The 26250-nt window shown below is 36.2% G+C and overlaps 1 protein-coding gene across 4 annotated transcripts in view; it reads right to left on the bottom strand.

The window, feature by feature from the left end:
- The window catches only part of LOC101736508 (E3 ubiquitin-protein ligase goliath), a 98674-nt gene that overhangs the window by 10185 nt on the left and 62239 nt on the right, over positions 1-26250 (bottom strand). For all 4 annotated transcript variants that reach the window (XM_038015299.2, XM_062672019.1, XM_038015298.2 and 1 more), the window contains exons 3-4: positions 20300-20497; positions 11785-11884 (exon numbers count right to left, since the gene is read on the bottom strand). In XM_038015299.2, the coding sequence (XP_037871227.1) occupies positions 11785-11884; positions 20300-20497 (298 nt within the window). The remainder of the gene's footprint in view (positions 1-11784; positions 11885-20299; positions 20498-26250) is intronic.

The raw sequence follows: 26250 nt of genomic DNA, 5'->3' as shown, positions 1-26250 counted from the left end.
AGCAGCTGCTTCGCGAATAAATCTACTACCGGATCGGAACTGCACTGTGATAAACTGTACTAAATTTTCGAAATAAAAACGCTCGACTCTTCCAGGCAGTGACACAGAATGTTGCGCTAACCACGTAATCGTAAGCTCAGGAAACGACATTGAATCTCTCGCTAAAAAGCCTAAAATAAATAAATTATATAGATTTGATAACACTAGACGGTGTTATTCACTTATCTTGGCAGCAGTCCGTGAGCGCGTGTGAAGCAAATATTTCTTTAGATAAATTGGTGTCTGACGGCTCTCTAGAATTTTGAGCATACATCGTATTACTGCAATACGGATGCAAAGTCAAAATAGTAACATCAACGAATACTATGGGTAGTATTGATAATTCGTTTAGTGTTTTATTTAAGAACCCACGTGATTGAAATATTTCGGTAATAAAAATTAGGCTTAGACTGCCATTTATAAACTTCATTCTCATCAAATATATTAGCAAAGATACGAATGTGAATTTTCACAGAAATTTAAAATGCATAGGTACTTTCAAAACCACATTTTCATAAACTTATATTGCTTTTTACTGAGTTAATATTTAGCTAATCATCTATATCGGATATCTTGGAGAGCTGATTCTGTAACCCATGCATCAGCTCGCTGAGTTTCTCGCCGGATCTTCTCAGCGGGTCGCGTTTCCGATCCGGTGGTAGATTCTGCGAAGCATTGCTCTCGCTAGGACCAGTGTTAGCAACACTCCGGTTTGTGTCCCGTGAGTTCACCTACATGTTAGGATCGTTAGGGCGAAGCTGAAATAGCCTCGCAAGGCTATCAGCATAGGTAGTAGAAAAAAAGTTAGAGTCAATAGAGGGAAGAAATAAAGATTGATTAAATGTGTATGTAAAAGTATTTATGAGTTACTAGCTGACCCGGCAAACGTTGTTTTGCCATATAAATAATTTCTAGGAAAGATAAATAATCTATACACCGACTGCAGCGCCATCTGCCGGGCTGATTTTTGAATCTAAACCATCCAGGGCGCCATCCAAATGCATACAAAGAAAATCATTCAAATCGGTCCAGCCGTTTAGGAGTTCAGTGACAAACACACGCACAGGAGAAATATAATGTAGCCCACAATATAGACTTTAAAAAATAATCTCTCCTAAACGTCACTAATTTTGTTCATAATAGTTGTGTCGATAAAAACATTAATAAAAACGTGTGTAATTTTCCTATGAACGGTTTCTGTTCATGATAAAAGCCACACAATCAAATATCAATTTAGTTATATACGTAGGTGATAATAATGCATCTCGTATTAACGGGAGGCAATATGTAATGCTATATAGTGCACGATTATTGGTGTAATAAAATAGCATGTTATCATTGTCATTACATATTGTGAATATACTAAGCCAGTGGCTCTCAACCTTTTTTTTTACTCGGCGACACGCAGTTTTTATAAATTCGCGACATACTACAATACGCGACAGTATTTTTTTTAAAAGTGAAGTAAAGTTAGGTTATAGGTAGATAGATTTATTAAATTACACATAATAATCAATCAATATATTATATATGTTCATCCTATGTACTTGCTTCAGAGATGCAAGTCCCCCGGGCCACCTTAGATAAAAATGTCCCGAAACACTCGACAGAGGTTTGAGACGCGCCAATGTGTTGCGCCATGGCCGTTATCATGGCCTAATACATCCATGGAACGAATACGGTAAAATATATTCGATGTTACATTTCAGAGTGATTGTTTTTATACGATTTTTTTAGTATGTCCGCCAATGACCTCAAGTGACAGATGTTTCTTAATTATTTTTTGGCATGCATAAGCATCCTGCCTATTGTTGCGAAGCAGTTTTTTTTTTATTGCCTTCGTACGCAGACGAGCATACGGCCCACCGGTAAATGATTACCGTCGCTCATGGACGTCACCAATGCCAGGGGCAGAGCCAAGCCGCTGTGTACCATTTCTTTCTTGCCTAATTGAAGTAGTGGGATATCCTTTGCGATAAAATTCGAGACATCGACTGTACTAATCATTTGTACTACTCATAGCCTCAACTGAGATGACGGCTTTCACCTTATATTTAGTATATTGGACCGTGAACACTTTAGCCTCAAAGTAAATGTAACAAAAAAACTCTTCTACAATTTACTGCCGAAAACAACACGCAGTTTTTAAAACGTTCCAACAATATCTTTATTAATTGGGAAGACTCGTTCTCCGAACTGATGATGATTCATCCGGAGTGGAGGCGCATCGAAGAATATACAAACTGTTAATTCATTTCATTCAAAATTCACTATTAGTTCAGCGATTTACATCCGCCAGTCGAAACTGGCGAAAACTAAACATAATGTACAACAAAGATAATTTTTGTTCTAGATGAGAAATAATTCTGTGAGTAAACCAGTTAATTCAGATTGCCAGTTAATGCAGATTCGAATGTTATTGACAGTGTTAATCCGATTGAATCCGATTGCATCTCATTGGGAGCACTGTGGACATACCTCAAATTAGGTACGTGTTATCTACGATTGAATGATTAGATTAGTATACAGTCCATCTGATGGTGTGGGGTTACCGTCACTCACGGACGTGTACAATGCTAGGGATATAACCAAGCAGCTGCTTACCGTTTGGCAAAGTAACAGCCATTTTTTTTTCTTCAAATACTTAACTTTCCTGTTCACTTTTCCATTAAAAACGGCCACGACAGTCGAGCACTTTAATAACTATAAACAATTTGCCGAAATAAATAGTGCGCCACGCAACGTAAATTAAAAAAAAAATCTTCGTAAAGCTGCCAAAACAGCTGTACAGTCTCTGTTTTTTTTCCTACCAATGCTGATAGCCTTGAGAGGTTATTTCAACGTAACCTTAACTAGTAGGTGAGCTCACGGGGCTCAAACCTGACGACGTTGCTAACACGAACCCTAGCAAGAACCGTGCTCGCAAAATCTACCACCGGATCGGAAACGCGACCCACTGGGTAGATCCGGCGAGAAACTCAGTGGGCTGTGTCTGAGGGTTAATTTACTCGTTGAGCCTTTCGTCGCAAGCGACGGGTTCGACGAAAACGATGACCGGTGCTTGAGGTACCTAAAAGCACCGTTAGTGGATCGGGAGGATCCGAAATCACGTGTGACGATCACAATACACTAGCTTGCCTACGGTGGTAATAAAAACACATTTACGACATTACATGCATGCCGCATTCTCCTCGTTAACATGATATTAAGTATCAATCTGATAATTGTTTCCATGATGTTTCCAATAAAACCTCGTGGCACACAAGCGTCTATTGACAATAATTCATTGTTTACAAAGAGTAGAGTATCTCATACAAACGACTAGTCACTAGTGTAGACTATTTATACAATTTTTAACTATGCCATTCAGGCAGACGCGTTACTAAACAGTCAATATTTTTTATTGCTTAAATGTGTGGACGAGCTTAATTTAAATATGTCTAAACAATGCGAAGCTATGTTACGCTGGCAAATGCTCTCTTTTGCTGTAATTCGTTCTAGAAACATCTTTGAGCTGCGCGAGATGTGCTTAGGTATTAGGGACGATATATATTAGTAGTTTTATTAGTACTAACGAAGTTGATGGAAGAATAAGCAGTTTTTTTTATTGATAGATGGGTGGACGAGCTCACAGCCTACCTGGTACTAAGTGGTCACTGGAGCCCATAGACACCTACAACGCAAATGCGCCACCCACCTTGAGATATAAGTTCTAAGGTCTCAAGTATAGTTACAACGGCTGCCCCACCCTTCAAACCGAAACGCATTACTGTTTCACGGCAGAAATAGGCAGGGTAGTGGCACCCACCTGCGCGGACTCACAAGAGGTCCTACTACCAGTAAAAGTATATAAGTATGTAAGACTTTCGTTTTCTTTAATCTAAAACGGGTGCCTTAGTGGAGCGTAACACGGTATAACTTTCAATTGATAAGTCGCCCTTACAAAGTAGCGCAAGATAAACGAACAACGGGTTTTAATTCTGTAATTGTTAGGTGAGCTGTAACGGACATTGCAGGGACGGCATCTGTTGAATCTTAATGTCCGCCCACAAGGTACCTACAGGTAAGTAGGTACATTGCACTTGACGACCTTGCTGACGACGTATTGGTATAAAATATAAATGGTGTGCGAAGTAAAGGGCTTGGCGCGTTGCCAAACGAATAAATATTTCATACTAGCTTTCTGTCCGCAGCTTTGTTCGCGTACTATACATATATCGTGGGAACAAAAACCACGCTAAACAGTACGAGAGGCAGCTTATGTTCTTTGCCTATGTTCAAAGCATTTCCATGTCGGAATTCGCCAAAAACGTTTCGCAAGTGTTAGAACGTGGCAGATATAAATTTTTCTATTCTTTCCGGTTTTCGCGAGTCTTCAATATATTATAATTAAAACTGAATTTAATTTAGAATATCGTCTTAGATAAGAACTGTTTATTTAAAACTAAATCTCTTGTTAAATCATTATTGAATGTCAAAAGCCACCGCTTCCAAAAATAACGAAAGTTCTGAGACGAACCAACAAAGACAAATTGTTATTTTGTAATTTCTTCATTGGCAAATATTTTAAACGAACAAAAGTCTAACATAATTACTATAAAAGAAATGAAGAGAAACCCTCAGCGAGCGAACTCCTGCTTCCGATGAAGTGTCAACATTATTGTAATCCTTTTCTACTTTATTCATATTAAACATGTATGTATAAAAAATGCAACGAATTTTGTCTTGTGTCATTCTTTTGAGCAATACATATAGACCTATTCAAATTTCAAAAGTTAGTGACCTCAAGTTTTATGTACGGACCTTGTAATATCAAGGCTGATAACAATCTAATAAATATTTAACAAAAAGTAACAGATCAAGTGAATCCAAAATGTAAAGAGGTACACCGGAATATGGGATACAAGTATTGAAGGTATTTTAATTCGTAAGATAGTTTATTGTTAAATACCTAGTCCAACCATAAGTTCTCTTACAAATGAAAATGCATTTTTTATAATGAAGTAATGTAATATTATTAAAATGAATACCTACTTACATATTTATTAAAGTCTCAGCAAAAAATATAAAATATATTTTATTCGAAATGGCTTTTATTTAATCTATGGATTTACGCACTGTTTCCAAGGAAAATTTCACCACTGCTTGCTCCAAAGATTTTTTAAAAGACTCAATGTCGCCGTGTCTTGATCACTGCAATACTATTTGTTTAACAAATAATATAATGTAATATAAATGAATAAATTTCTTAAATGCCGCAAAATAGAAAGAAGTTTTTAAAATAATATACATGTTCCAAATTCAAAATAATTAAAAAATTGAAAAAAAGAAGAGTTTTTATGTAACAGTATTTATAGCCAGACTAGTTAGAAAATAAAGTTACAAACATAATATCGAAACGTGAAGGTATGTGCTTAAAAGCTCCGCGGCCAATTCGGATAGACGAAGAGAATTGATAAATGAAATTGAGGTCGTATTCTGTATTTTAAATGCTATCCGTGAATTTGATATTCTCAATATAAAAAGACAATGTAAAATTTCTTTTGTATCGTTACGATTTGATACTCGAAAAGCGACACTAAAAAGAGACAATCATACCATTATCTATTCTATCTACAGGATTTAGCCGGCGAGAGGTTGATATCGAATAGTGGTTTCACCTCTACCACTCGTAATCTATACAGGTTGTTTTTTAGCAATGATATTGAAGTGAAGGATAATAAATTAAAAATGTTTAGTGTTTTGTACAAAACATTGAATGTAAACAATAGGTTTCGTGTAGAATTGCAAATTTAAAAAGAAATATTTTGCTACCCAAAAATTAGTGAGAAAAGTTTTCATAAATTCAAACTGCATATTATTATACATTCGTGCGTTGCGACCGTAGATAGTGGACGTCTCCGTGGTTGTTGTGGCATTATCGTTTCATTTAAGTTTAAATTTGTTAATTTTAAATTGTGATTGGTCGTTTTCAATTCATCGGTGGCTCCTTGTTCTTCCTTAACGTTTTTAACAGCTGACTCCACCTTTTGGGCGGTGTAACAGAGATAGAAGCTTGGTAAGATACGCCTTAGCTTTCTTATTGTGGATGCCTCTCGCTTGAGCCTGCCTGTGGGTGCTTGTTTGCTTGACACGCGTGTGCGCTTTGAGTGTGTCGAGTCGAAGAAATTACAAACATTCAAAAAAGTACTCGTGTGGCCGGGCGTGAACTTGCGTCGCTGGACCTGCGTTTGGTCGTCGCCCTGTTGCTCCAACAATTAACTGAACTCACCTGCTAAATTATACATTGCCTTCATATTACTTTGAATCTAATCTCGTAATTTATAATTTATTATGGAGTACACCTGCTGTAATAAAGTGGTCAATACTCGTGACAATAAGAAGTCAACCTTGGTGTGTACAGTGTGTAGAAATTATTATCATATCGGCTGTGTTCTTCCTGCAAAAAAGGATTGGACGCCGGATTCAGAATTTAAGTCTACATGGATATGTCTTAATTGTGCGACTAGATCACGCACTGTTAATGATGACACTCCTGTCCGAGGTAATGTGAGGCCTCGAGCACCTGATACATCCAATGTTACGATGAGACCGTTGCGTACTGGATCCAGGGAACGTGAGGGACCTGAATTACAGGTTGTCCCTTTGGAACAGGTCAGGAGTATAGTGCGCGCGGAAGTCCAGGAAGCTGTTGCTTGTTTCAGGGACACTATTCTTGAACTCAAGAGTGAAATCTCAACTCTTCGTGATAGTGTCTCCTTCATTAGTGACAAGTATGAAGCCATATCAAATAAATTTCTTGAGTTTAATGACCATCTGAAAGTTATTCCAACACTCAAAAACGAGCTCAGTATACTGGATTCAAGAATACAATCCATTGATTCTCAATTCAACTTAAAAGAGCAGTGGAGCAGGAGATCTAATATAGAAATTCTGGGTATCCCCGAAAGGAAAGGCGAAAATCTAATAGAATTGGTCTCGAAAATTGCCGAGAGGGCGGGTTTTGCCTTGAATCCTCAGATAGACGTCGATTTTGTTACAAGGGTTGCGCCGATGGACAGAAGCAGTAGCAGATCAAAGCCAGTTATTCTTAGATTTGTATCCCGATATAGGAAGGATGACATGTTGGCTAAATTGCGGAGATTGAAGGAATTGAAATCTTCTGATATTGGATTCCCACATGATTCATCTAGGCTTTATTTTAATGACCACCTCACGAAAAATAATAAACTTTTGTTAAAAAACGTAAAACATTTAGCCAAGGAAAAATTTTATAAATACGTGTGGGTACGTAATTGTACTGTACTGGTGCGAAAAAACGATGTTAGTCCGCCAGTCGTGATTGCTTCCCAAGATGATTTAAAAAAAATTATATAGGTGTTTTCCTTATTATTATATTCATTATTTTTAAAGTACATGCTATTTTTTGTAATGTAAAATATATCATAATTTTGTTTTTTTCTTTTCAAAAGTTGATGATCGGACTATTTCAGTTTTTTGAGAAACTTTTAAATGTTTTTTTAACTATTTTAATAACATTATTATGTAAGGCTTGTTATGATATAGCAACATACTTATTGTTTAGCATTGGAGAATTTTTTATTTTGTTCGTTTGGAACTTTTACTCCTGGGGTGGGTGTTTGATTAATGTTGAGATCTATATTCTCGTTTGTGTAGGTACTTATATATTGACATGTCAATTATTATGCTGTGGTTTGAGCCGTGGACTATTAATACTGTTGGTTAATTATTTATATGATCTATTTTTTCTCTCTCTCTCTAATGGCTAATTTAAAGATTTTTTACCAGAACGTTCGTGGTTTACGTAGTAAAACTAATTTGTTTTATAGAAACATTATTTTATGTGATAATGATATTATATGTCTTAGTGAGACATGGTTAATGCCGGGTATTTATGACTCGGAGTTGTTTGATGAGCGTTTTGTTGTTTACCGTTGCGATCGGAACTATAACTCTCGAAATGATTCTTTGGGTGGCGGGGTACTTATTGCTGTGCGTAGAGGAATTACCGTTTCTAATTTAACCTGTCTCCCTTCCAACAGAAACCGATCAGCTGATATTATTTCGATAAAAATAAATATTAAGCACAATAACGTTAGTAAACTACTCCATCTTTACTGTTGCTATTTTCCTCAATGTTCCTCTCAGTTTGAAGATGAAATTGGTTTTTTTGAGGATATTTCTGACACAATTATTACTAATCCCGGTGACGAATTTTTGTGCGTCGGCGATTTCAATATAAGGAATGCTTCTTGGGAGCTGATCGGTGTTGATGGACCTGCTAGACTCTTGAATGGTGATCGGTGGGACTCACTTGTCTTTGGTCTTTCTAATTTTTTAGCTTTTAATAGTTTTAAACAATTTAATTCGATTTCTAATATAAATAAAAGATGCTTAGATTTAGTAATAAGTAATTGTGCTTGTAAGGTTGTTCGTTCGTCCCTTCCTCTTGTATCTGAGGATGATCATCATCCAGCCTTAGATATTCAGATTCAGGGGTTAGACGTGAGACCCCTACGTTCTCCTGGCCGGTCCATATTGCTTTTTCATAAAAGTGACTACTCTATTATTAACGAGGAACTTTCGAAAATTGATTGGAAACAATCTTTTATGAATTTAGATGTCGACATGGCCGCGGGCAAGTTTCATGAAATCTTAGACAAGATTATTTCTGATAATGTGCCTGTGAAGGTCGTAAGAGGTAACTCCAATTTCCCTTACTGGTATTCCTCTGCTTTAATCAAGTTGATTAAAGAAAAAAGAAAATTTCACAGGAAATGGAAATGTTATGGTCGATTGGCCGACTATTCAAGTTTTTCTGTTCTTCGTGATAGACAAAAAGCCTTAAAAATTTGCTGTTACAATGCACACATAACAAAGTGTGAGGATGATATCTTGAAGTGCAGTAAGCAATTTTGGAGATTTGTTAAATCCAAGAGGAGTGCTGGGGATTTTCCTAACGAATTGTTCTTAAATGATAGGTGCTCATCTGATGGTTCTGAAATATGTAATTTATTTAATGTTCATTTTGGTTCTGCCTTTTTAACTAACAATACACAGTCAGCATCATCGTTAAGTTATACCCCTGCTTCTTACGACCTTAACTGTGTAGATATTTCTTCATTTTTTATTTCGGTGGGTAAAGTCAAGCAATATTTAAAAAATCTTGATATTTCCAAGGGTGCTGGTCCGGATGGTATTCCGCCTGTTTTTTTGCGACAATGTTACGCTCAGCTGTGTTACCCTTTGCATCTTCTTTTTAATCACTCATTATCAACTGGTGTTATGCCCCGTATTTGGAAGCGGTCGTTCGTGGTGCCAGTCTTTAAGAGCGGTGATAAACATAACATAGCTAACTACAGACCAATTTCTAAAATTTGTGCCATCCCTAAGATGTTTGAACGTATAGTTTATGATTTTTTATTTCCATTGATTAGGCCTCATATTATAGAGCAACAGCATGGTTTTATAAGCCATAGATCTACTGAGACAAACCTCTGTGAGTTTTTGGATTATGTATTGAGCTCCATGGAGGATGGTCATCAGGTTGATGTGGTGTACACGGATTATTCCAAAGCGTTCGATCGAATAAATTTTGACATCTTGATTGAGAAATTGCATGGACTTGGGGTCCACGGTGATTTGCTGCGATGGCTTGAGTCTTATGTTAGAGATCGCAGTCAGGCTGTGACTTTCAATGGTTTTTGTTCATCATTTGCACCTGTTCCCTCGGGAGTTCCTCAGGGCTCTCATCTCGGTCCTATGTTATTTAATATATATGTCAATGACGTTTCGAATGTTTTCAGGAAATCCAAATTCATTATGTACGCTGATGACAAAAAAGTATATAAAGTTATAAAGTCCTTAAACGACTGTTTGGAATTACAGGATGATTTGAACAACTTATTTGTTTACTGTCAAAATAACTTACTCACAGTGAATACTAATAAGTGTACTATTATAACATTCTCACGTGGAAGATCGAATATCTTGTATGACTATTCTATTAATGGTCAAACTTTGGTACGCACCACAGTTGTTCGTGATTTGGGTATTTATTTGGATTCCAGTTTGATTTTTGATTTTCATGTTAATGAAATAGTAAATAAGGCTTTTCGAATGTTAGGCTTCATACTTAGAGTTGGTAAAGACTTTAAAAGACCATCTACTTTGATTCTGTTGTACAACAGTTTTGTACGGTCTATATTGGAATATGGCTCCGTCACATGGAACCCCCAATATAATGTTTATATTCAGCGACTAGAAAGAGTCCAAAAAAAGTTTTTTAAGCATCTTTTATACCATTGTCGTCGCTTTAACTCTCCAGAACCGACAGAATTTGTCTCTCTAGTCGATCGCAGGCTACTGAGGGATCAAATGTTTTTATATAAAATAATAAATAACGAGATTGATTCTAGCTATCTACTTTCCAAAATTTCATTTAAATGTAGTCGTATTTCCGCGCGTTCTAAACAGACCTTCCACATGTCCACGGCTCGAACGAAATATGCTTCTAACTCTTTTGTCCGTAGATCTTGTAGGTTGTATGATGCTAAGTTCTCTAATGCTGATATCTTTTGCTTGTCACTTGTAGCATATAGAAAAGCTATTTTGGAGTATTTATAGGGTGATTTGGCCCGATAAGTGTTGTAGTTTTATAGTGTGAGTTAATGTATAAAATGATATGTGCGTATTGTGTTGCTTTTGTTTTTTTTTTTGTAATTTAAATTTCTAAATTTCTCTTCTTGTTCACTGTCTACTTATATGTGATTTTGATTGTGGAAACATATTTGGTTATTGTTTTAGCTATATTTTTTTAAATATTGTATGTTTTGTATTGTACTGTTTGTTTCCCAAATAAATAAATAAATAAATAAATAAATAAAAATGCATAATGCATATTACGTCATTTACCTTTATCCAAAAGTGAATAAAAATTTTAAAGAAGAATCATTAAAGTCCTATCTATATATACAGTTACAATTTGTCAGGGGATCGCGATTCCGATCAGGTGGTAGATTCAGCGAAACACTGCTCTTATTAGGGCAGATGTTAGAAAATTCTCTAAGGCTGAGAGTTAAGGTGAAGCCAGAATAGTCCCTAAAAGCTACTGGCAGATAAAAAAAATTAAAGAAAAACTCATTGCAGTCCTACATACAGTTACAGTTTGTCAGTGGATCAGTGATTCCGATCCGGTGGTAGATTCAGCGAAACACTGCTCTTACTAAGGCAGATGTTAGAAAATTCTCTAAGGCTGAGAGAGAGTTAAGGTGAAGCCAGAACAGTCCCTAAAAGCTACTGGCAGATAAAAAAATTTAAAGAAAAACTCATTGCAGTCCTACATACAGTTACAGTTTGTCAGTGGATCAGTGATTCCGATCCGGTGGTAGATTCAGCGAAACACTGCTCTTAGTAGGGCAGATGTTAGAAAATTCTCTAAGGCTGAGAAAGAGTTAAGGTGAAGCCAGAACAGTCCCTAAAAGCTACTGGCAGATAAAAAAAATTAAAGAAAAACTCATTACAGTCCTACATACAGTTAAAGTTTGTCAGTGGATCAGCGATCCCGATCTGGTGGTAGACTCAGTGAAAAACTGCTCTTGCTGTCTAAGGCTGAATGTCAAGGTGAAGCCAGAATAGTCCCATAGCTTCGGGTTATTAGCTGTTAGGTAGGCTAAAAAATATCAATAAAAAACTTGTTGTGACGAGCATGAAAACGGTACTCACGTCCGTTATCCGTGGACAGCTTCATTTTGTCGAGATCTGGAGCATCGCGGTCGTTGTATATAAGGACTGCGGTAGCGTTGGCGCGCCACGCGTTCTGCACCTGAAATAAACATATACCAGTGAAACCCGGTAATGCTCCGCTGTGACTGACGCAGATTCTATAAAAAAACATCAATTCTTAAAACTACTCGCGCGCCATTATTGTGTCGTGCGTTGAACGTATTGTTTTATTGTCTATATACTGTTTTGATTTATTAAGTACTACAATGTCGCAACTTTAGAATTTTACTGGTGGTAGGACCTCTTGGGAGTCCGCGCGGGTAGGTACCACCCACCCTGCTTATTTCTGCCATGAAGCAGTAATGCGTTTGGGTTTAAAGGGTGAGGCAGCCGTTGTAACTGTACCTGAGACCTTAGAACTTATGTCTCAAGGTGGGTGGCGCATTTACATTGTAGATGTCTATGGGCTGCAGTAACCACTTAACACCAGGTGGGCTGTGAGCTCGTCCACCCATCTAAGCAATTAAAAAAAAGAAGAATTATAGAGACCAAACTCAAAATATGTGTTTTTTGGAAAACATCGAATAAAGCTTTCAAACCGAAAAGACGTAGAGGAGGGGGACGGAGTGAAAGAGACCGATAGATAAGTTTGTCCCTTTAAAAGATACTTTTGGTCATTTGATTATTAAAACAGTCACTGAAAAAGGTCGTTCTAGGTCAATTTTTGAATGAAAGTCGAAATCCAGAAATTTCGAAATAGTTCTCCATAATTCTAAAGGTGCGATGTGTAGGTTAATAAAAATCCGTCTAATAGTTTTTGCGTGAAAGAGTTAACAAACCTCCATCAATGCTTACTAACTTTCAAATTTATACCAGTAGAACGTTAAGGAACAGATTTTTTTTAAAAATAAAAGCGACCTAAATGTCAAACTTTAAAAGAGAAATCCAGTTGATGCCCATTAGCGGTTTTATTCACGGCCAAATCGAAATGCAAAAGTCCCATTAAAAATTCCAATGACCACTCTTAATACGTAGAAGTTAAGATTTTTTTGTTCCCGTTATAATAGATAGTATTTGATTATCACTATTTTTTTTTTCCTACCTATGCTGATAGCCTTGAGACGCTATTTCAGCTTACCCTAGCTTGTGTAGGTGAGCTCACGGGGCTCAAACCGGAGAATTGCTAACACTGACCCTAGCAAGAGCAGTGCTTCGCAGAATCTACCACCGGGTCGGAAACGCGACCCACTAAGAAGATCCGGCGAGAAACTCAGTGGGCTGTGTCTGTGGGTTAAGTCGCTCGTCGAGCCCTTCGTCGCAAGCGACGGGTTCGACGAGGATGGTGACCGGTTATCACTATTATATAAGTTGCCTCACTAGCATTGCTGAGTAGCGATCTTTTTTAACTATAAATAGACCAGTGTGTTTAGTGCGAGTTTTTTAACTTTACGATCACGTAAAAGTTTCCCCTCCTAGAGCTAGGTACGAAGACTCTTGACAGAAAAGCTATTGCATTGATCATTGATGATTCCGTTCAGAAATTCTCATGAAATGGTAACAAAAGAGATGACAATGAAAACCATAACTAAGAATTCAAATGAAAATTAGTGAATATTCAAAGTCAGCTATTTTCAAATGTTTACGTCTTAGCAACGCTTCGAATGCCATTCATTTAGCGTGGTCGTTGCGGGCTGTAACGGAAATAGCGCTTTGTTTATAAATAGCTTTATTAAATACGCTTTATAATTCTACGCAAGAAAACGCGATATATTCTCTAGTCTTAGCGAAATTGATACAATTAAAACTACGATCCTAGCAGGATCAGGGCTCGTCGAGGAATACGCGTTGTGATGTCTATGGAATCCCATACATACTTATCATCAGATTCGTCATGAGATAGTTCGTCTATTTACATATACTGCAACAACAAACAAAACAACAAATGTAAAGTTTTGAGTTAAAATAGTCAAAGTTAATATTATTATTACCAATATGCGTCTAGATCGTTTTAGATTCGGCAACGGTAAATAAACAACCATGCTTATATTGGCCAAGCCATACCTAATTTTGAAACAATCATATTTTTTCTTCCATCGATACTCCGGGCTAAGTGGAGGAGTTTAAGTGGGAAAACGCTAGGAAAAAGAAGAAGATTCAAAAATGACTTTAATTAAATAGGCATTTGGTGGTTAGGAAATCTTTAGTTAGCTGTTATATAGAGAGAGTTGATCTTAAGAAGACATTGCTGACAATACATGTTTTTATTTGCCTACCTACTACTACTGGTAACCTCAAGGGATTAAACCAGCTTTTTTTTATTGCCCCTTATAGGCAGACGAGCTTACGGCCCACCTGATGGTGAGTGGTTACCGTCGCCCATGGACTTCAGCAATGCCAGGGGCAGAACCAAGCCGCTTCACCAAGCATACATGGAATAAATAATAGCCAAACGACACACAGCAAATTTAAACATGTCACAACTTTGCGATTCGCCGTGAACTGATATGAATAGTTTTCAATGTTAATTACAAATTCTATTTAATGATCAATATAAGAATAAATGAATGGAAATCATTTAATTAACGTAACACAAAATCATTTGACCAAATATCATGTTATGATTAGTACAAACGTGACCCGCGATTTCGTTCGCGTAAAATTAAATAATAGAATGGAAATTCATTTTCATAATATACATACATACGTACATATATCATAAACATAGCGCGATTTAAATAACTTATAAGGCTAATATTGAGTTGTAAATGTAAATGCTCTTATAAACTTTGATAGCTTTATTTTAAATAATATATCGTGACTTTTTTTTATTGCCCTTGTAGGCAGACGAGCATACGGCCCACCTGATGGTGAGTGGTTACCGTCGCCCATGGACTTCAGCAATGCCAGGGGCAGAGCCAAGCCGCTTTTTTGTTTTACTTTACATAAGACACCAAGGGTTTATGGAGTAAAACAAAAAATATGTATCCAATAATTTTTGCGGGATGAGCGCACACGCCTGACCTCTAATGTTTTATTTTGGATAAATCCAAAAGCGACAGAGTTGGATGATCAGATATCGCTATTAAAATGATAGGATCATTCTGTTGCCGGATGGGGCAAACCACGAATATGATGCAGTGTTTTTCTCTGCAGTTTTATGGATAAGGAGTTACTGTGCCATCCCAAGTAATATGGCACAGAGGAGCGATACCGCAAGGTTTTCTCGGAGAATCCAATTTACACCCAGCCCACTTAGGAATCTAGCCAGATTATGTCGGCCTCCAAGACGAATACCGATAGTTACTGGATTTTTCGTGAAAAAAGGGCTGAGATTATCGAAGGGCTATTTTCTAAGACTGTTTTTTTTTTAAATAATTTGTAAAGTTGTTTGGTGTCTGCGGTATCACATTTTTATCACTTAGCCCATTTTACATACCATAGAAACACATGCTGTCAGTCACAAGCACACATTTGCTATGCCATGCGTTATGACATGTCCTTCTTCAAACGAGGCTTGTGGAGAGTATTAAACGGTAGGCAGCGGCTTGGCTCTGCCCTTGGCATTGCTGAAGTCCATGAGCCACGGTAACCACTCAACATCAGGTGGGCCGTAAGCTCGTCGGCCTACAAAGGCAATAAAATCATCCGATCTAAAGCAAGAGCTGTAAGTATCCGATGGTCTTTGTTGGGAAATCTTCAGATTGGTTTGGGGGGTCCAAGATCAACCAGAAAAGCGGGTCAGGACCAAATTTAAATTTAATACCAGGCCAAAGGCAATAAAAAAACCGACGCCATTTTACCAATAAATTAGCTTAAATTTTTATCTCGCTCTTATCCCGCTGTTGTGATAACCTTTTTTTTACGTCAGTCTTGGATTATTAATCCGGGTCACAATGATCCAGTACTTGTGTGCAGTTGAATTGAATTAATACAAGGCTAATTGTTTTATGTCAATCTTACAGTTTCGAATAAAACGTTTAACTTTCAAGGCGAGATTATTAATTGGGCTTATGCATGAACTAGCAGATGTACCTACTTAATAATCAAAGTACGAGATATTTTTCTTAATATTCAGTAGTAATAAATGTAGGAAAAATAAAAGTAAATAAAATAAAATTTCAATAATATTTCTACCATGTTTTTTGTATACGTATTTTGGATCAAAAGGCATATTTCGACACCATTGCATGAATTTAGCTAAGTAATTGAACTAAGAAAAGATAACAACCGCTAAATAAATTTAACACCAATAGGAAAGGTCAAAACATGAGTAGAGAAAAACTATTTAACTTAGAAGTAATCTATACATATACAAAATGAATTGCTGTTCGTTAGTCTCGCTTAAACTCGAGAACGGCTGGACCGATTTGGCTAATTTTGGTCTTGAATTATTTGTAGAGGTCCAGAGAAGGTTTAAAAGGTTAGATAAATATGAAGATGCTCGGAATTAAATAAAAATTACAATTTTGTTTTCCCATTGATGTGTCCCCGTCGGACGGATTCCTTTTGTTTTAAGTTTATTTTATACACAAGTTTAGGTATTTTATTTATCGATTAGGGCACTAAGAAGTCTGCTGGGTCAGCTAGTTAAAATAAAAACTTAAAAAGCTTTTGTTGTGAAATAATCTTCAGCATGACCTAAATATAAAAAAATATACTAATGATAAAAAGAAATCAGTGAATTAATAAATTTAAACGAAACGTATTTAATAATTAATTCTTGCTTGAATTCCTAAGGTTATAAAGGCTGCGGTAAATGTTGAGAGCTTTATAAAAATCTTTGATCATAATTTATTAAAGATTCTAGATGAATTCGGTTTACGACTTGTATTTTTTAAATGTCATCGTTTTTTTTTCTTCATTTTCTAATGCTCAAGACTTTTTATTTTATTTATCTCGCTAATGATTAGTTCTTAATGGTAAATGGATGCATTAAATTAGAGCTATTAAAAATATATGCACGTTAAGTTTCGTAAATAAATCAGAATTGAAATAAAATAACGCGATGGAAAATACTCGAATTTCAATAAAACGAAATAATGTATATTTCATATTTTAGTTAACACCTGTGGTCTGATTTGTTTTAATAGTTTGATTATACTCAGCGTCTAAAAATTTTTATAATAAATCTCGCGATACATGAAATATATAGAGGTACCCGCTTCCCTAAGCTAAAGACTTACTTATCTTACTTAACACACGCACAAAAACAATCATTGCGTGTTTTTTTTTATTGCCTTGATATGTGAACAAGCTCACAGCCCACCTGGTTGTTAAGTGGTTACTGGAGCCCATAGACATCTACAACGTAAATGCGCCATCCACCTTGAGATATAAATTCTAAGGTCTCAGTATAGTTACAACGGCTGCCTCACCCTTGAAACCGAAACGCATTACTGCTTCACGATAGAAATAGGCGGGGTGGTGGTACCTACCCGTGCGGACTCACAAGAGCTCCTACCACCAGTGATTACGCAAATTATAATTTTGTGGGTTTGATTTTTATTACACGATGTTATTCCTTCACCGTGGAAGTCAATCGTGAACATTTGTTTAAGTACGTATTTCATTAGAAAAATTGGTACCCGCCTGCGGGATTCGAACATCGTTGCATCGCTAGATACGAATGCACCGGACGTCTTATCCTTTAGGCCACGACGATTTTTGTAAACGATGAAAGTCTTATGATGTTTACAAGGGCTAGGAGGACCAAATTGTAAATAATAGAGTTGAGCCATTGAGCAGTTGAGTTGAGAGTTGAATTTTCAAAGGCTTTTCGCTGTCACCCTAACACAAAATAAAAATTCTATTTTACTTATTTGTTTGTTTTCTTGTTTGCTGTACTAGGCTTTATTATAATTTGTATGGGTAAAAAAACGGTCTTGAATTTTTTAATATAGTAAAAAGTTCTTATAGATAAGCATACGTATTATACGTTATACATATGATACTTTAATCACAAAACACCGTGAGTTTATGACGAACAAACAATAAATAATGTAGATAAATAATATTATGACGACATAATTTATTTTTAGACTGTACGATTGATAAAATATAATAAAAACACCTTTGTCCTACGTCTATAATTGATTTTTTTAACCCAAATTCCGAATTATTTATCTACAAGTAATTTATGCAAATTATTATCAGTATATTTTTTGTTTTCTGTTTGCTATCGAATAATCAATCTTCGATATCAGAGAACGTCATTGTAGAAAAATTCAGAACAATGTTCTTGGGTTCGTCGTGTGAACGAAAATCTATATATTAACACGTGAAGCAAAAACTTTGTATCCCTTTTTACGAAAATTGTGCGGACGGAGAAGTATGAAATTTTCCACACTTATAGAGAATATAGAGAAGAAGTGCACAATGCTAATATTATTTTAAAATAATTCATAAAAAATACATTAAATCAATAAAGAAAACATTACACACACTACATACCATGTATTTGACGCACACACGCATGCATACTATTTATTGTCAAAATTTTGTTCTTGACGTCTGTTGTCAAATTGAGAATAGATTAAATATTGTTTGTCTTTATTAATATTTTTTTATAGTGTAGCCTTGGGGAAATTTGTGATTATAGAAGTATAAAATACAATCATAATAGTGTACAAATTTACAATTCCAATTAATTATAGTCGAATTTCGACTACTGCGGGAGCTCTAGTATAAAGAATTATGTCAGAAAATTCTGTTACGTCTTTTATTTTATGTTACTGTATCCTACCACTATTCGTCTACATTACAAATCAAATGTATGTAGGGTTAAGGTAAATATATTATTAAAAATCAATACAAACATTGATCGAGCTATCGCCAAAGACGTTTAAGATTTAATAAAGAATAGAATATAAACAAAATCCTTCTAAGTATTCGCAATAATTTAGCTGATAGTCTTTAAAACGACACAGAAAAAAAAACTGTCATTTGTTCGCTGATTCAAAAGCTTTTAATATGCCAATTAACAGAGGACATCACGGTGTAATTTATTTAAAGATAGCTATAGGTTCATTCTTTATACTTATGTAACATCCAGCGATCGTCACGTCGGCACAAAATGTATTGTAAGAAAACCGGATACCAAGTCTACTTTTTACATTGGTGTTCAGTATTTTATGTGCTATAAATTTTGTTTATATTATGTGACTGTTAGAAAATAGTACGTTGTTCTACTAAAACAAAGTCATTTTCAGATTAATATACGAACGATCTTGATCCGCAAAAGCAACGATATAACCTCAAGAGGGTAGGTGAAAATTTATTTCACTCGTGACATAGTTCCATCGAATTTATGAACGATAATTTTACACACATTCGTATCTAGATATGGGCGACGCCCGTGCCCATTAAAAGAAACGTCAAGCAGGTATTATTTACGAAAAATAATGTTTTTTTTTATGTATGGTAGATGTATTGAAATGGAAGGTAGAGGGGAAGAAGTCGACCGAAGAAGTCATGGATGGAGTGTGTGAATGACGATATGAGAGAGAGAGGAGTGAGTGTTGAAATGACGGCTGATAGAAGAGAATGGAAAAGAAAAATTAACTGTGCCGACCCCACCTAGTGGGATAAGGTGGAGAAAAAGAAGAAGAAGAATTTTTATTAGAAGAATTTTTATAAGAAGAATTTTTATATTTGTTGTACTATTGTGGTATTTCAAATGAGTGCCGGCCGGTATAATGTAAACGAAAAAACGTGGACATAAAAGTCGATAATACGTGAACAATAAAGATAAGGCCGGTGTGTTCACTCTGTGTCTGATATCTGTAGGTACACTCATTTCGTTGGGTTAATAGTCCACTATTTATTATGATGTTTTAATATAGATTATATTATTTGTATACCAACGAATACTACATTATTTAGAATTGACGACTATATATTGATATAGAAAAGTACCGATTTATTAATTACTAGCGACCCGCCCTCGGTTCGCTTCGGAAACATTAAAACACACATGAAACCAAAAAAATAAAAATAAAAAAAAAAGTTAAAAAAGTAGCCTATGTTCATCAGGGACAATGTCGGCTTCTAATGGAAAAAGAATTTTTCAAATCGTTCCAGTAGTTTCGGAGCCTATTCGAAACAAACAAACAAACAAATCTTTCCTCTTTATAATATTAAGTATAGATAATGCGGTACATATTTTGTGTGTAACATAACTTTAAAGAGAAGGGAACAATTAGTATGATTGACGTTACAAAATTTTTTTTATTGCTTAGATGGGTGGACGATCTCACAGCCCACCTGGTGTTAAGTGGTTACTGGAGCCCATAGACATCTACAACGTAAATTTCGCCACTCACCTTGAGATATGAGTTCTAAAGGTCTCAGTATAGTTACAAAGCTACCCCACCATTCTAACCGAAACGCATTACTGCTTCACGGCAGAAATAGGCGGGGTGGTGGTACCTACCCGTGCAGACACGCAAGACGCCCTACCACCAGTGACTAACTTTGGAGGATTTATTTAATATAAAATTTGCTGGTGAAGAGTTACCTTTAGTTCAAAATTGCAGCTGCCTCGTCTTATGAGAGCAATCCAGGGCTCTTGAGGTAAAGGTTCATTGGGCGCGGTGGTTGACAGCAGGGGCCACGAGCAGCCGGTGTGGTCCCTTTCCCCGCCCGGGCCCTTGGCTCTGATGTGCACGCCGACCCCGCTCGATGACCCAACGAATCCTTCGCCATATTTTCCGGACTGTCAAACAAAAATACAATAACATTACCGACGAAACAAAATACAAATAGTTTCTGTTTGAATTGTTTGAGGTATAAGTAAGCAAGGATGTTAACTTCATTATTCAATTTCGTTAACAAGTGCGCGTGACCTGGAGCTCCTTCAATTGTTGCACTAAAGTCTGATAAGGAATAGCTGTAACAACATCCGTAAGCAATAACCCCGTCTGATGACCGCAAACGATTACGATAACAGATACGCACGTAACATTAACAATAATGAACATACTTGTTTGATATTGAAACATATTATGTATGAAGCTTCCAGAACTATCTGGAGTACCCAAATACGGTTTAACTATGTAATCAAAAACATATTGAAATCAATTGAGCAATTGAAAATTGGTGCGGTATTTAGCGTGCGGTAGTTCACGCCCCGGACTCTTGCGATGAGGGTTGTTTTCGATTGCGACATCGCGAAAACATTCGTGTGATAAACAAGTTACTCTTCGTCTAGTATTCTTCTCTATCTTCGTTCGATAGCTATTATCTATATATGAATATATTTAAACTTATATACGCATTTATATCTTGTTCCCAAAGTAAAGGGAATCCTAGGTTACGGTCGGACGATCCGGCCGGTTTTGCTCCATTTAGCACACTTTCATTCTTATTAATGTTTGTTATCTATACTAATACTAATATACTAATAATATTATAAAGAGGAAAGATTTGTTTGTCTGTTTCGAATAGGCTCCGAAACTATTGGACCGATTTGAAAAATTCTTTTTCCATTAGAAGCCGACATTGTCCCTGATGAACATAGGCTACTATTTTTTTTTTTTATTTTTTTTTTTTTGTTTCATTTGTGTTTTAATGTTTCCGAAGCGAAGCGAGGGCGGGTCGCTAGTTAACAATAATTTTATATCCCATCTAACGAAATTGAATGTCTGGCTCGAAGTTCGTTAGTATACACCATTATTTTATAACTAGTACAAAAAATTTAAGGACATATTAGGGAAGACATTATTATCATATATGTGACGGAAAAATTTCATAATACCTTTAAATAGCAAAGTTATTATCATTTGTTTATTGTAAAAAATCTCACTGAAATCATGGACATATTACTTTACAAACCATTCATTAGTTCATTGAACTTCATTGATGGTATTCCATCCTACTCATTCGCATTCGTACTGTCGCACTTGTGACGTAGATGGCCTTAGACAATAAAATGAAACAAAAGAACATGTGATGTAGTTACCTACTTTATTTAATTTTCTAAATTCTAACCTCTCCTTTCATATTCATCCGGGCCTAGGACCGGCAAAATTACCTTTTTACAATTAATTAAATACATATGTGATTAGAAAACAATAAACAAATATTACAATAAAATAAGGTATTCTGTACTAAAAGAAAAGAGAAATTTTGGCATATTTATGAAGTTAGAATCAGGTGATATTTACAATAATTATTTACATAGGTATTATTTACTAAACTTACAAGTATTTCAATTGTCCTTCGAAATGTCCGCCACTATTGTTAATACACAGACGGGCTCGTTTCATTAAATTGTTTTTAACGAGAAAAGTACGCTTCTCTGTCTTTTCACTTCTTGAATAGCGTCCAATATGCGCTGTTTTAATCATTCGAGCCTAATTCGCTCGCTTCTGTGCACACGTCTCTTAATTTCACTCCACAAAAAGAAGTCCATGGGCGTTAATTCTTGAGATTTCCTTAGTGATATGGATGTAATCCAGCCTTATTAATAATCTTCCAGGCACAGGACTGGCTGATGTTAAACCGTCGATCAGCGTCATTTGTACTCCGCCAGGGATCCTCTTCAAAATACGCTAGTACATCGTCGTACAGATTTTGTGACAACGCTGGTCTTCCTCGTTCTTGACGTACGTAGGTGACCGTGCGTGGAATGAACCGTGATCTAGTAAACGCTGGTAAGCATTTACCAGGTTCGCACATTTGGCTGTCGAGCGTTTGGGTGTCTTCCCTGTACATACGTACAGCTGCACTCGCGTTTTCTCCACTCAAAAAGTACGCACGAAGCATAGCTACATACTCCCGTGATGTGAACTGATAAGCCATCGCGTCAGGGAAAACTTAAACAAACAACTGTTGCAACGAAAAAAAGCATGCGCACACTTCGGATAACAATTTAGCACTGTTTTTTGTCGTTGTTGCGTCGGGGCGCGGCGCGGGCGCAGAGGGACAAGGGGTGGTTGGTGGGCTTCGACTTGAGTTTCCCGGAATTTATCAATGGAGCAGCGCCCCGTAGGTACCCAAACCCTGCCGCACGTACCTACTATCGGTCATTGATTGATTTTTTTTATAATTATTTAGCATTTACCAGTTATTACGTATTTTTGTGGACAGTTTTGAGACTTAGTGTTTTTTATTTTTAACTACACAAATATGATTAGTTAAAGATACTTAGAGCCCAGTTAAATTTTTTGTACTAATTAAAAAATAGGGGTGTATACAACTCGTGCCAACCTTTCCGATATATTTTTTAAATATTGAACGCACTTCACGCTAATATCAAATTGACTTAATATTAATGGATTATTAATGGACTCTTGGTCCGGTTCTTTCTTTCCATTGGATAATGACTTAATTAAATCGTCTTCATAGTCATTAGACAATCTTTTCAATATTTTATAAAGTGTTTCTTCTGTCTGTACTTTATATTGTGAGCGATTATCATAGTGTTTGTTGTATAATTTGTTGGCAGTCTCGCGGCCTAATTGGCGCCAACGAAACTAGATGATAGCCAAGCCGAAGTAAAAACAAACAGAGGCAAAATGATCCAAGGCGAGTGTAAGAGTCTATTAATTGTTCGTGTTCGAATAACCAATGTCAACTGCCAATGTAGACAACTTCTTGTGGAACTATCCACGTGTCATCATGAAATTTTGCACATTTGCATTTTCCTGTGCTTCATCATATACGCGAGCAATGATTCGCAATTTCGAGGCCATGCAAGACCGGGGATAGACACGTTGGTAAAAAGCCGTAAGTTAGCGGTTTATGGCCAATCATATACATACAACTAGCTTAAAATTTTAAATATTTTATTGTCGTTACTGAATAAAATGAATAATCCCTGAAACTTTCGTTGTACAAACACGATGGGATGTTCAAACATTCATTTATGTTCTGTTTATTGTGTTGTATGATTACATACGCATACTGTCTGCTTAGAACAAGACATGGAAACAATATAACACACGCACAAAAGCATACATTGCGTGTTCATATCACTTTTCAATTTTGATAAAACAGTCATACTTTAAATGGACGAATCGGTTTACTTTAAAGGACCTACTGATATACTCATATTTCGTACGACGCTAAATGGATTTCTTTGTAAATTTTCGAAGGTGAAATCGTCATTATACGCGGGTACATGGTAGGTGGGAATTGATACTTGGACTTTAGGGGATGGGAAAACACAATTGCCCAACACTTCAACCATTGGGCTTTTTTGGGTCATTGTAAATTGTTGGCTCTAGGTATAACACCATTGAAATTCATTCTAGACAGTTACGAAGAAATGTGTACTGGTTTGACTGGTTCGAGATAAACCACAATATAAAAAAAAATTTCACCGCAATAATTTTTAAATTAATTCTCCATAATATTGCACATCGCAACATAATATATTCTAAAATGAACAAGATAACGAAATGTTTCAAGTTTACACATATAGACCTCTTTTGCGGAACATAAAATTAGTTCTCGTCTGTATTTTGAATTGTAAATTAATATGGTTATGACAGCAAAGCGACCGCATGCTTGTTGAATAAACATCGGAACTCAAGGCTGTGCAGAAGACTTTGCAGTATGTTTAAAACAAGCTTTGTTAATTTCTGTTCGATTTATGGTAGAAAATTCTGGTAAACTACTAATTACAGATTACAATATCTAGATTATCCCTAGTTGTTGCCTAATGGTCTCTGGTGTAGTGGTAAGTGACATGGTCACTACAAAAGGGGGTCGCGGGTTCGAATCCCGCCAAGGGAAGATATTTGTATGATAAATATAAATGTCTTTTCCAGGGTTATGGATGTATATTAAATATATGTATGTGTATAATAAAAATCTTACATTTATTTCCGTTATCTGGTACCTGTAACACAAGTTCTTTACAAACTTATCACGGGACTAGTTAACGTGGCGTGATCGTTAGTAAAATATTTATTATTATTATTTTATTTACTTAATGACTAACCAGTTTTTTTTTTTAAATATCTGACGTTCTATATTTGAGGAGTGTTTTCGCTGGGAAAGGGATCGGGAAATTTAAGTGAAATTTAACTTTGTGGATGCATGTTGTGGCGACCCTATCTAGGAGACAAGAAATTTACCTTATAAATACGTGATATTCTTCGTCAAGTACTTTAGGTATAATATATATGGGTTCCTTTAATGAGTTCTAAGGTGGACACTAAAAATAATATTATATTGAGCATTATTTTACAGCACGCTTCGCTGTAAGTAGATTGTAGGTAGAGGAACTGGCCACTTACTGTCCCAAGCCATGTCTTTTGGTGTTTAACCTGACTGTCAGGAACTAGCGTGCGAGACACATTTATTAGATCTAGTCGAGTGTCCCTATTATACGTTGATGGTACTGAAACAGAACCTTACCCGACTTACTAAGAACAGCTGTGGGGAGTTCCAAATCAATCGGTTAAGCCACATTTGCCATTGATTACGATCACAAAAACAAACAAACCACAAGCATTCAGTTTTATCTGTTAGATGATAAAAATAAGAAGATAAGGTATAAAAATCTTTTAAAAATACGAGAAACATTTGAAATCGACTTATTTGATTCTACATATTTGGCCGCTCGATGTCAATATATCTGTTCGCGATTGTAATAAACGCGAGGTCATTGACATATGTACCAATTTCACGATAAAATTAAGTAGGATAGTCGACGTCAATCGTATTAACGATGATTTTCTTGATAATATTCTTCTAATAAAGTGATGCAAAAAATCTTTACATGCAAAAATTTATAATTTATCGTTGATTTTCGATATCCCCGTAGCCTACTCAACACATTTTGTTAATTACAGATTACCAGTTGAAATTCCACTGAACTTACATCAGTTCTTACCACGATTTTCACATTTAATGAATACGCGTATGGGTGGGTAGTCTATCCGTGAAGATGGCGCTTGGAACGAAACCCAAATATGGGGAACTTACTAAATCGTGAAACTCGTGGTAAGAACTCGTTAAATAGTGATGTTTATAACCTAGACTAGCCGCCACAGATTAAACAATTCAGAGTTTCATAAAAAATAAATTAACAATTTAGTTATATTTATAATTATTCTGTTAAATGTTTGGAGAGTAACGCAAAGGGGAGATCTTCTACCTAGCCGGTGTTCCGGTCACCGTGCTCGTCGAACCCGTCGCTTGCGAAGAAGGGCTCGACGAGCGAATTAACCCACAGACACAGCTCACTCAGTTTCTCGCCGGATCTTCTCAGTGGGTCACGTTTCCGATCCGGTGGCAGATTCTGCGAAGCCCGTGTTAGTCAGTGTTAGCAACACTCCGGTTTGAGCCCCGTAAGCTCACCTACACACGTTAGGGCGAAGCTGAAATAGCCTCTCAAGGCTATCAGTATATGTAGGGAAAAAATTGCCGGTGTACTTTCTGGGTAGACCGACGGTTCTAATGTTATTAATGTTCGAATTTTATTAGCTGTTGGGCTCCGGTAACCGCTTACTACAA

This window comes from Bombyx mori, chromosome 14 (genome assembly GCF_030269925.1).
Source record: "Bombyx mori chromosome 14, ASM3026992v2".
Taxonomy (NCBI): domain Eukaryota; kingdom Metazoa; phylum Arthropoda; class Insecta; order Lepidoptera; family Bombycidae; genus Bombyx; species Bombyx mori.
The sequence above is the reverse complement of the archived record's forward strand: the minus strand, read 5'-3'. Positions and strand labels throughout refer to the sequence as shown.